Raw genomic sequence first — 11,410 nt, forward strand, 5'->3', positions numbered from 1 at the left:
TGTCTTGGTAAGTTTTAATTATCTACGTGGAATTATTATAATTCCACCAATAACTATTTAAGTTTTTTTATAATCTATTTTTGAACATAAATTTAGAGAATAAAACACTATTTTTAATTTTAAATTTTTTTAACAATTCACATTAATTATAAAATATTATTTTAATTATAAGTTTGTTGTTGATGTTAACATACAATTTTGAATAAATTTGATAATAGGGATATTTTAATAAAAAAAATAAACTCTATCTCAGTGCTTATCATATGTATTTAACAAACATATGGAAAAAAAATACAATTCTCAATGGATTGAAAAAAAAATTAACAAATAATCGGATATAAATATTAAAATACTTCTCAACCTTATTTTGACTATTATTTCATATCTTGATTCAAAAAACATTTCAATTTTATATTTCTCATTTTAACAACCGCTATCTTAGTCAAGTAAATAAATATTTAATTGAGTAACAACTAACAAGTGTTGTACTTAATTAATTTTTTTTTTTAATCAAGTAAGACCTAAATATTTAAGTAATTAATTTATTATATATTTATTTTACTCATGATAAAATAAGATTACTTAAATAATCAAATAGTTGATTGACTAAGTGATACTCTAATCAAGTAAAAAATTAAAAATTATTAGATAAAATATGATACTTGAATTATTAATTAACTAAATGAAAGTTATAATTGACTAAAGTCATAATTTACTCGAGTATCAAAAAGAGACACTCGATGTCGTGTCAAGTAATTACATCTCACTTGAGTAATATTTAGTTTATTCGACTAACGTTATAATAAATTTTAAAAAATTAATCATTACAAACAATACTAAAATGAACATTCTAAGTATTTTATTTACAAAAAAAATATATAAACTGATGTGACATTGTAAAATTTATAATAATTTTATCTAAAATTAGTTCATAATAGTTATATTAAAAATTAATAATAGTAATTAAAAATATTATTAATTTTGAATAAGATTAGTATTAATTGTGTAATATTACATCAATATATATAAATAATGGTATTATAAAAAAATAGTAATTATTTAAAAGATATAAAAATTTATACGTATTTTGAATAATATGCGGATTAAAATTGTAAAACACGCCCTATAAATACTCAGTGTTCCAGAAACCCTAATTTGTGCTTCCAATTGACTGGCTAACTGCCTATTGAAAGTGAAAAGGTCTCAGGTGATAATCTCAATTGCTCTTTGTTTGTCTGCTTTCGTCTTCTCTGCACAAAACCTAAACCCCGAACTTTCTTCCTCGTTCAGTTGGAGAAGAGTGGACTGGACCGCGAACATGGCGCATAGCCGTCAACGTGATTTCATGTTTTGTGAGCTTTGTGGAACGATGCTCTCTTTCAAATCGCGCAAGTATGCGCAGTGCCCTCTCTGCAAATCCAAGCGAAGCATGAAAGGTTTGGTCGTGTACCCTTCGTCTTCTTACTCTTCTTCTTAGATAACTTAATTAACATTATTATTGTTATTACAATTGTGATTTTAGTTCTGCAAATTCGGCAGCATCTTTCAGAAGCTATAGGCTTCCTTTGTTTAATGATATTTGCCTTCAGATGGCTCTAAGGAAGTTTCTTGATTTTTCCTTTCTCATTGGATTTTTTCATCTATTAGTGTTGTTTTGTTTATCTATATTTGTTCAACCTATGTAGAAAATTCATTATCAGTCCAGACTCAGCCAGACCATCCAGTGGTTTGCTCAAAAATATTAAACATGAAGGATAGCATATTGAAAATCATGCTATCAATAAGTTGAAGAAAAAAAAGGAAGATTTCCTATGTTTATCAAGCAATGCCCATATGTGCTTGATGAGTCAGGTTGATGCTACCCACGCTAAGATATTCAGTTGTCCTCTCCATTCTCCAGCCTAAATATTTGTAAAACGTCATATTCATAACATTGAAGTATTAATTTTCTGCTTTTTATTTGAAATCACTGAATGTCTTATTGCCAAAATGCTACTTTTTTTTTCATATGTTCTAATGCGTGGGAAAGACATGAACTGAATTATCAGTACTTCAGAATGGTGGTCGCGGGGCAGTTTTCCATCTCCTTTTGCTTCTTTGTTTAATCCTTATTAGCTTGTCTATGGACCCAAGAAAGAAACTACTTTATTTATTTCCTTTGCTTTTCAGGTGGGAGAAAGATCTCAAACCTACCTTAAAACCATATATGATGTCATAATCAGGATTTCTTACTTGGCAATAAGACATAAAAGGAGATTATTGAAGTAAATAGAACGCTACATTAGAAACTTGATTGGAGAACCAATTGAAGAATGTCAGAAACTGGTACAACTTGAGGCATAAATGTGAAATAAAAATAGGTGGGAATTGGTATTTAGTACCCATTTTTTTATATTTTGTAAAATCAGTACTTTCTTTATTTCTTCCTTCTCCCTTCCTTTCTGGGGAGGAAGGAGCAGTATAATTGTCATTGGCTTAGTGGCCATGGACTATTCCGTATAATGTATGTGGAGTGTTTTGTGTTTCGTTAAGTCAGTCAGTCTCTAGTTTTCCCATAAGTTAACAATGGTATTTCCTTGAATGTTGAATGGGTTCTAAGTGTAGTGTGGAGTCACTTTATCAATCCTTTTGAATTATGCTCACAACTGTTTTACAAGTTTTGACATGATATTTGCGTAGTAGTCATAATTTTGCCTGAAGCCAGTAGTGTCTTCTTGTTCCATCATCCCTTCCATTCATCATTAAGCAACTGTCCTGGTTTTCAGATTTTGCTGGAAAGGAAATAACTTATACCTTCACTGCTGAGGTATGTCCTTAATTTCTGTGTTATTCAAGTTCAAATATCAGAATTACCTAATGCGGTATATTTCTAGCTTAATTGCCTTCGGAACTTGCAAATTATTAGCTACATGAACTTGGCATATGTGTGTAGAGGTTAGTATTGATATTTGACGTGTTACTAAGAAACTGTTTAGACATGAATGACACCAAAAGTTTCAGAGGTTAACTGAAGAAAGGATGGGGCAATTTCATTGGAGGGAGAACTTGTCTAATTGTCTTATTATTTAAGGAGGGAAGGGCATTCTATTGATTAGTTGAAGTATGAAATTGGCACTCTATTGATTAGGTTTTTTTTTTTCCTTGTAAATAAAAATATATTAACAGAAAACCCCCAAGCGTCTACAGTTTTACCCTAGGGCATACCCCGAGCAAAAACACAAAAAAACTAACCCAACAAACTGGAAACTACCACACAAGACACAAAACTTACAGCATATATAATCACAAAAACATGAACTCGACGTCACACTCGATTTGTGATTGCAGGAACAGCAGCACTAGAGTCCTTGTTACTCTCTCAAGGGCCTTCTTCCACCTTTCTTTCTTAAACTGGGATTTGGATTTCACAGGAACGTAATTAGAACCTGAACTATCTGTCCTATCAAATGATGAATCCGCCGCCTGAACCTGATCTCTCTTACTGATATTGAACCGATCTCTCTTGCTGCTGTTTTCAATAGCCATCTCTTGCTCATCAGGACGCCCTGCTTCCATTGGAAGATGCAAGTCCCCAGGAGGGGATATCCATATCTTGTTCCACGAGGGAACAAAATCTATGTTGCTTCAACGACCCCACCTTAGTAGGCTTGATAGAGAAAGGCTTAGACGCAGTTTCAGCAATCTCAATTAAAGACACAGGACTCGTAGGAGAATGTGTTATAACCGTATGCCTCTGAACTACCTCAACGCCCTTCCCCTTAGTAGTCTCAATAGCAGTCTTATCCCCTTGGGGTCTATGCTGCACATTTTGAACTGGACAAGGGTTCTTTGGGCATCCTGATATACTATGACCGAAAACGTGACATTGGGTACACATTGAAGGCCTCCATTGATATTCTACTGGCAAGCCAGCAAGCTTTGGTTTCCCTGTGAATTCATCCAATCCTTGATCTAACACTATATATTTGGGAAAAGATGAAGACACGTGTATTTCAACACAAACTCGAGCATATCAGACTCGAGTTCTGTCCTTTGTCATTGAATCAGCATGAAGGTGTTTGCCCAACCCACCAGTAATAACAGAGATACCCTTAATAGACTGTCCGTCCAAAGGCACGTTATAAATTTTGACCCACATTGGAAGAGATGTATGGGAATCAGGAGTAAGAATCATCCTACGTTCCCAACATCTCAGCAACAAGGGCCCACCAACAAAGTGCCATGGGCCCACATCAAAAACACCCAACATGTGATCCTGTCCTGCACATCAAAACAAAATAAATAAAAACCACAATTGTTAGAAATTACCTCAGTAAACCCATAACACCTCCAAAACCTTAGGGCAATAGACTTAACCACCGGAAAAGGGAGTCGTTTTCCAATAAAATAGGCCTATCATGTTCATCCAACCCTCCATATTCTCCTCAACAACATCCAGCGGCAGTTTAACCCTGGGTATTCCATCTGCCACACGGTGAAGGGGGCTATACTCAGCGTGGGAAGGTATATGGGACCACTGGACTTGAGCATGCTTGCCCAAGACAGTTTAAGGCCCTTCTTGGCATTAGGACCCCGCAATCGACCAGCATGCCCACTCATGCAATTAGCCATTGAATCTAATCGAGTGACTCCGCCTGCACTCACAGGATTACCCAGATTATCATCACCAGCTGCATTCCTTCCCATGACTGGTCCCTATAGCTTGTTGGCCATCCTCCCCCTCAGCCAAATCCACCCATCTCGATCGCGGTGTTTCCGGGCCTCCCTTTTCAATCGGTGAAACTACCAGTGAACCAACAGGCCCTGTGAAATTGCCAGTGAAATCACTACCAATACACACTCATTACCTCCAGTTACCAAAACTTGATCATCCGTGCCCTCATCATGAGCCCCTGAAACTGATGGAGAATCAGTGAATACAATTGAGTTCCTCCGACTGTCCACTGCCATATCCTCATCCCCCTGACCCCGAACAAGATCCATTACCCAACCTCTCTGTCCTGGACATTAAGTGATAAAATCCCAGACTCCTCAGCAACAGAGCGAATATGCCGAATAATCGACTGAATGAGCTGCCGTTCCTCCAAGGAAAGTTCCATATGCAGGTCATCCAAGAGAAAACCCCAACCAGCCTCCATTGAAGCCCTCGGCAACAATGCATCCGGCCTATCCTCCCAAAAAGCAGCTGAAATCTTGTCATCCCCCTTTGCCTTTCGAGTCACCATATTTGCTGCAGCCCAGCAAAAGCTCGCAGCATCTTGAGTTCCAGAAACATTAACAGCGGCATAAACTGGTGGAAACTCATCAACAGCACTGGCAAAACCAGTCGCTGCCAGTCTCATTCTGGACCGTGACCGAGGCTTGAAGCCTCCAACCATACCTTTGTCCACCTTCTGCAACGCCTGAGAAGCCCCAACCCAGGTCACCGCCCGAGAAAACTTCAAAGCTCTTTTCTATTAATTAGTTGAAGTATGAAATTTAGAGGTGTGCCGTCTTCCACTTGAAAGTGCCTTTTTGCTTCTGCTGATTCTTTTCTGGATCTCTTAAAAGAGTTGTATGTAGCTGCTGTCCCTAATTGTTGCATGAAAATAGCCCATGCTGGAAAATTTGTCAATCTTTTTAATTATTAGAGGCAAAAAAGAAGTTACCTCCAAGCTAACTCTTCTCATTGTTACTGTGCTTTGCACTCTTTTCATGGCTGCCTTAGCTCTGCTCCCTTCCCAAGAGGCCTCCATTTTTTCAATGGTAGTCCTTGCCTGCTAGTTTTCTTGGAAGTCGACCGATCATAGGTATATCATATCTCAGTTTCCACACCCACATCATTAGAGCGGAGGTCTTACTTGAGTATGCCACTGAATGTTAAGTATGCCAAATTTGGGTGCTAGGATAGTTTTGACAAGAGTGGAATTTTCTAATGTTTGGATCACAAAATTGCATGTCCTACTTGAAATGTTGATAGCTCAAATTTCTGAGAATTTAAATTATATTCTCTTCTGAGCAATAAGTATTTTTTCCTTTTGCTGTTATGGAAGGTTAAAATTGTTATTGTTGCGCTGCCCTTTGTTAAAAATGTTATGTAGGAGAATGCATTGCCTGACTGCATTCATTAATTTAATGAGTTAGCTTGCAGGTGGCTTCTTTTTTGTCTCTAATAATAAAGAAGATTGAGAAATTTTCGAATATGGGTTTATTTTCATGCAACAATTAGGGACTGCAGCTACATACAACTCTTCCAGAGATCTGGAAAAGAATCAGCATAGCAAAAGGCACTTTCAAGTGTAAGACAACGCACTTGTAAATTTCATACTAAAACTAATCAATAGAGTACCCTTCCCTCCTTAAATGTTTGCTCCTGCCTCTTAGTGGTTCACAACTCTAAATAAGACCAGTGCTGCTCCTTCCTCCTATACCATATTCCAACCCCCTTTTTGGGGAGCAGAACGCCTGTCTTCCACCCACACCATCAACTATTGTTACTGAATCCTGCTCAAAAAGCCACCAGCAACAATGTGAATGAAAGACTCCATGGTTCCAAGTTGCATACAGCTTAGCAAGCCTTAGCCACACGGATTCATGGCTCACAACTCATTTCTATCTATGGCCATACCTTCTGTAAGATTCTTATAACAATGCCAAATTATTTTTGCTCTACGGCTGCTTTATATTCCAACATTTGTTTGCCATGTGCTATCCCGCTTCTTTATTTGATTATCTGTCAAATTAGCTCCAAAGGCAGCCTAGCCTTCAACCAAAAAGATCCCTTTCTTGGATGATGCTTTCCTCAAAATCTCTCTCAGGATTGCCCCGCCCTGCACTAGCCACATAAGACTTCAGAAGTAAGAAATGCCAACTCACTCACCATCCAATCTTGCAGGACTGCCAGGAAAAATGCCTCTCTTTCTGCCAAAATTTAACATGATATGCTCACTCTCCATATGCGTTGAACTTCTAAACATTTGAACAAGGGAGGTTGCGTAACTTCTCCAACCGTACTAGTTGGGGATCTGCAGACCTGTTTTGATTAAATATTAAACAATGCAATTATGTACCTTATCATATATACTAACTGTATCAGGGACTTAATGATATATGGATGATGGCAGTTGGAATGTGATAAATCATAGTAAATTGCAATTTACCCTTCTCCATCGACAAATTACATCTAACGTGGGGTCATATTTCTCATGTGCCCGTCTCTGTTATTTGCAGGACATTAGAAGGGAGCTGGGTATAGTATCACTAGATGAAACTGATGAAGAGCAGCAGAAAAAACAAATGGTAATTCATGTAATGAACTCATTCAAACGGTGTTGCAGGTATCACTAACAATAATGATTTCATGTTGAATTAATCTTAACAGGATCACAGCGTTAAATGTAAGAAGTGCCACCACCTGGGGCTTTATTTCATTACTAGACAGGTAATAATCCTCCTTGCAGTTTGCGTGCATTTGTTTTCGCCCCCCTCAACGGCTTATGTTTTGTTTATTATTCCCAGATTCGATCTGCCGATGAAGGACAAACTCTTTTCTATGATTGCCCGAATTGTGGATATAGTTACAATGAGAATTCATGAGAGCAAGAATGGGTGGTTGTTGAAGTATTTTAATGTTTTCAGCTAGGATTAAGGAGTTTGTTGCTGCATTTTAGAATAATCCCAATTGTTTAGGGAACTTTATTTAGTTTGATCTATTTTTTGGGTCTCTACCACAATTCTATTCTAGGAGTTGTTTAAATAATGGTTTTTCTCTTCTTCTTTTCTTCCCGTTGCTTTGTAAAGGCCATATAAGTCAATCTGTTTAAATAATGGTTTTTCTCTTCTTCTTTTCTTCCCGTTGTTTTTCCCAATATTCAAAGCTAACTCACACAAATAAACACAGTGATCCCAACAGTGGTATGGTTTATTTGTGTTTGGTCATTAGGGATTTTGGTTTTCCTCTCAACGCCCAAAGTGCACTTAATTTGAATTAATGATCTTCAGGTTCCTTAGTAATTCGAAAATTAGAGCCATCCAAACCTGTTGCCAACTGAAGACACTTTAATTAAATAATAAATCAGGCAGGAAATAATCCATATTATTTGTAATTATTATTATTTATGTAAAATTCATGTGTCAGATTATGCGGGCCAGAGCCATCCATACCTGTTGCCCGTTCCCTGTTTATAATCCCACCCACCCCATCCTTCCGTCGCCTCTTTCCCTCTCTCCCCTAAGGCAAAATTACGTATATAAACAACCCCATTCCCGCCCCCCCCCCCCCCCCCCCCCACTTCTCTCTCTCTCTCTCTCTCTACATTTATACAAATGCATAGGTTTCTCTCTGCAGAGAACCAACTAAGCTCTCTTTTTATGTAAATTCAGTGTCAAAATGCAGTAAACAAGCTATTTTGTAAATTTATAAGTTTTTTAATTCAATTCACATTACTTACTGAAACTCAAGTACATTTAATAAATTTAAGTGTTCACTTTTACTAAATAATTATATTTAAAAATTAATTTAATTCATCAATTTTATCTAAATAAGTTTTAGAAATTAAATTTGATGCTAACCCTAAGTGGGACTAAATCTGGATACATTTACTTTACAAAGCCTCAAAAACAAGATAAAGAGAAAAGAGGAGGTTGGATGGCTTAAAAGCAGACAATGAACTGCGACAGTGAAAGTTACTGCTACTACCAGACACAGAAAGAAAGAAAAAAGGTAACTGAATGGGAAAGCAAAATGCTGGTCCATATCTTTCTTCTCCTAAATTAATGGCTACCTGTGCATCACCCTTAGGTTCTTTCGCTAATAGAAAAATGTCCTCTTACTTTATAAAAATCACACTAATTACCCAAGGATATTTCAAAATCCAAAGGCTCGATGATATTCAACTAATTTTTATCTTGTTGTAAAGTTTGGATTGGTTTGGTTCAATTCTTTAAATTGCTGTGACTTCGGTTGAGGTTTCAAAATGAACAAACGTTATATGTGATGTTTACATATAAGATTTTTTGATATACCATAAAATTGAGAGGGTAACTATATTATTTTCTCATAAGTGATGTAATACTTGCATATAAATTTGTGATATGATATTTTTGACTATAGGAAACAATGCCCTCATGCACTAGGGTTGGCTTTCTTAGCACTAGGTATACTGAGAAGGAGTAGCCATCTCTAGAGTTAGCTGAGGCAGAGGCTAAAGCAAATGTGAAGATTGCATTGAAGGCTGTAATAGTGGAGATAGTAGTGGAGGCCACACCACAAAGAGAGATGATGCACTCTCATCAAACACACAGAAGCTTATATTGATTGTCCTTAACATTACTGTTTTTCTAACTCAACAACAATGGGCACCATGAGGTAGAAATGGTGGCCAAACTAGTACAAAAGACGGATAGGCCAATAATGTTAACGATGATCGAGAGGTGGATAATGAGGTCAAGATCAATATGACGGTGCACTTAGAGCATATGAGACTATGTGGATAGAGGTATTATTGGTTGAGTTCATGAACCATTAGCCCCTCTCCAACTTTTTCAAGGGATAGAGACAAATTTGATAGGTTCCTCAACAAGATGAACAAGTTGAAGAAGTCTTTAGGTTACAACAACACTCATGTTACAAGATGGTATCCCACTACTTGGAAGAAAACCTAGACGAGTGGTATGAGTCCATATTATTGAGAAGGCGTCTCAGTGTGGCAGTTCTTGGTTGGGGGAGATTTTTTGAGTTGATTTTGTAAAAGTACATACTATAAACTATGAGAGGAAAAAACCAAGAAGTTCTAGGAGCTACAACATACTCCAAACATGATTGTTGCAGATTATGATGTCCATTTTAGCTAGCTTTCTCATATGCCCTAGAGTTGGTATCCATTGAAAGAAAAATGATTCAAAGATCTGTGCCACAACTAGTGTAGCCCTTATATTGATGTATGGCTACCACCGAGTTTACCAACTATGAAAGAGCAATTGAGTGTGTTGCGGGGATTGAGAGGAAAAATATGAGAGATAAAGAGCAATGAGAGCAATTGAAGATACAACAAGATGAGATGAACCCTCTAATACCCCATGGAAAAAATGGAAAGGAATTAGACCCTTACAAGGCATGCATTAAACAGTAGTCCCATGCCCATAACATCACTTATGCTTATTAGGGAAGGTCTGTAGCTTCATTGGCATAAAGAACAACTATGTCACCAACAATATTAGGAAAGACCTTAGTGTTCCACTTATGATAAAAGGCATGATTGTATGTGCTATAGACTTACCGGTGCTTGTTTTGGGTGTGGGCAGCAAGGACACAAATGTCATGACTACCCTCAAGAAAATCACTGGTGGCAACAACAGTAGTGATAGCATGCCTGACAACCCATTCCCAAGTAGACTTATGGGGTATCAAGTATATACTTCCTAATTGAGGGGACTTGGGAGAGACCGATTCCTCAAGTGTTTGCCCTATCATCTTTTGATGCAAAACGTTTAATCAAGTTATCACAAGTATGGTCTTATTGTGTGGATGTGTATCCAGACTTAGTCGTACAAAAGGTTGTGATTACTTTTATTACATGGGATGTATGCCTTTGCATAGGTGGACTTGTTTGAGCAAGGTTGTTTTCCTTTGCATGTATATATTTTTGGCTTCATATTTTAACTTTGCACAATATATAATTATACAATATTTATAAGTTTGTTGTTTATCAATATGGTTTGTTGCCCCCAATAATTAGGATTACCCTATCAATGGTTTGTTGCCCCTTTTGTGGATAGACAACTGGCTCAAGATATGTGGGGTGGATTACAGTGTTAATGACTCTTGAGGGAGTTAATCAAGTTTTTTTTTTTTTTTTTTTTAGTATGGGTGATGATAAAACGCTTGAACTTGATAGGTTTACTGTCAAGTTCTTTGGAAAGGCTTAGAAAATGATGGAGGTTGTCATAGTTTTTTTTGCCACAGGTCGCTTGTTGGGAAAGGTTAATGCCACCATCATTGGCTTTATCTCTAAAGTTCCCCATCTAGTGTCCCATTGTCAGTTTAGGTCGATTTATTATTATAATGTCTTGTATAAGGTCATCACTGAGATTTTGGTGAATAGGCTTAAGGTGGTGCTTCCAGGGTTGGTGGATGAGACCCAGGCTGTTTTTTGTCAGGTCAATCTATAAGTGATAATGTATTGATGGTGTAGGAGTTGGTTCATTAGTACCACCTCTATAAGGGTCCCTTACCTTGTGTTATGAAGTAGACCTTGCTAAAGCTTATGATTCTATGGAATAGGATTTCCTTCTTGCTATCCTCCATGTGATGAATTTCCCTTCTTAGTTTTGTGGATGGGTCAAGGAGTATGTTGCGATGCCTCATTATTCAATTAAGATTAACAAGCAATTGCATGTTTTTTTTTTCCCAGGAAGTTGGGGAGACATGGGG

The 11,410-nt window shown here is 37.1% G+C and overlaps 1 protein-coding gene across 3 annotated transcripts; it reads left to right on the forward strand.

Moving 5' to 3' along the window:
* The first annotated feature begins 1,143 nt into the window (after positions 1–1,143).
* LOC127799634 (uncharacterized) lies at positions 1,144–7,759 on the forward strand. Of its 3 annotated transcripts, none has more exons than XM_052333838.1 (6): positions 1,144–1,207; positions 1,291–1,436; positions 2,766–2,806; positions 7,210–7,278; positions 7,361–7,420; positions 7,498–7,759. In XM_052333838.1, exons 2-6 carry the CDS (start codon positions 1,319–1,321, stop codon positions 7,573–7,575), a joined length of 366 nt encoding a protein of 121 aa, XP_052189798.1. In that variant the 5' UTR covers positions 1,144–1,207; positions 1,291–1,318; the 3' UTR covers positions 7,576–7,759. The 3 variants fall into 3 exon arrangements, with proteins under 3 accessions (XP_052189798.1, XP_052189799.1, XP_052189797.1); XM_052333839.1 differs by having other exon boundaries at positions 1,175–1,200; XM_052333837.1 differs by lacking the exon at positions 1,144–1,207 and having other exon boundaries at positions 1,215–1,436.
* Positions 7,760–11,410: the final 3,651 nt, after the last annotated feature.

The sequence above is a fragment of the Diospyros lotus genome, chromosome 4 (assembly GCF_014633365.1).
Source record: "Diospyros lotus cultivar Yz01 chromosome 4, ASM1463336v1, whole genome shotgun sequence".
Lineage (NCBI taxonomy): Eukaryota > Viridiplantae > Streptophyta > Magnoliopsida > Ericales > Ebenaceae > Diospyros > Diospyros lotus.

Coding starts and splice junctions, on each gene's coding strand:
- LOC127799634 (XM_052333838.1), top strand. CDS start 1,319: ATGGCGCATAGCCGTCAACGTGATTTCATGTTTTGTGAGCTTTGTGGA. Junction 1,437..2,765: donor ATCCAAGCGAAGCATGAAAG/GTTTGGTCGTGT, acceptor CCTGGTTTTCAG/ATTTTGCTGGAAAGGAAATA. Junction 7,421..7,497: donor TTTATTTCATTACTAGACAG/GTAATAATCCTC, acceptor TATTATTCCCAG/ATTCGATCTGCCGATGAAGG.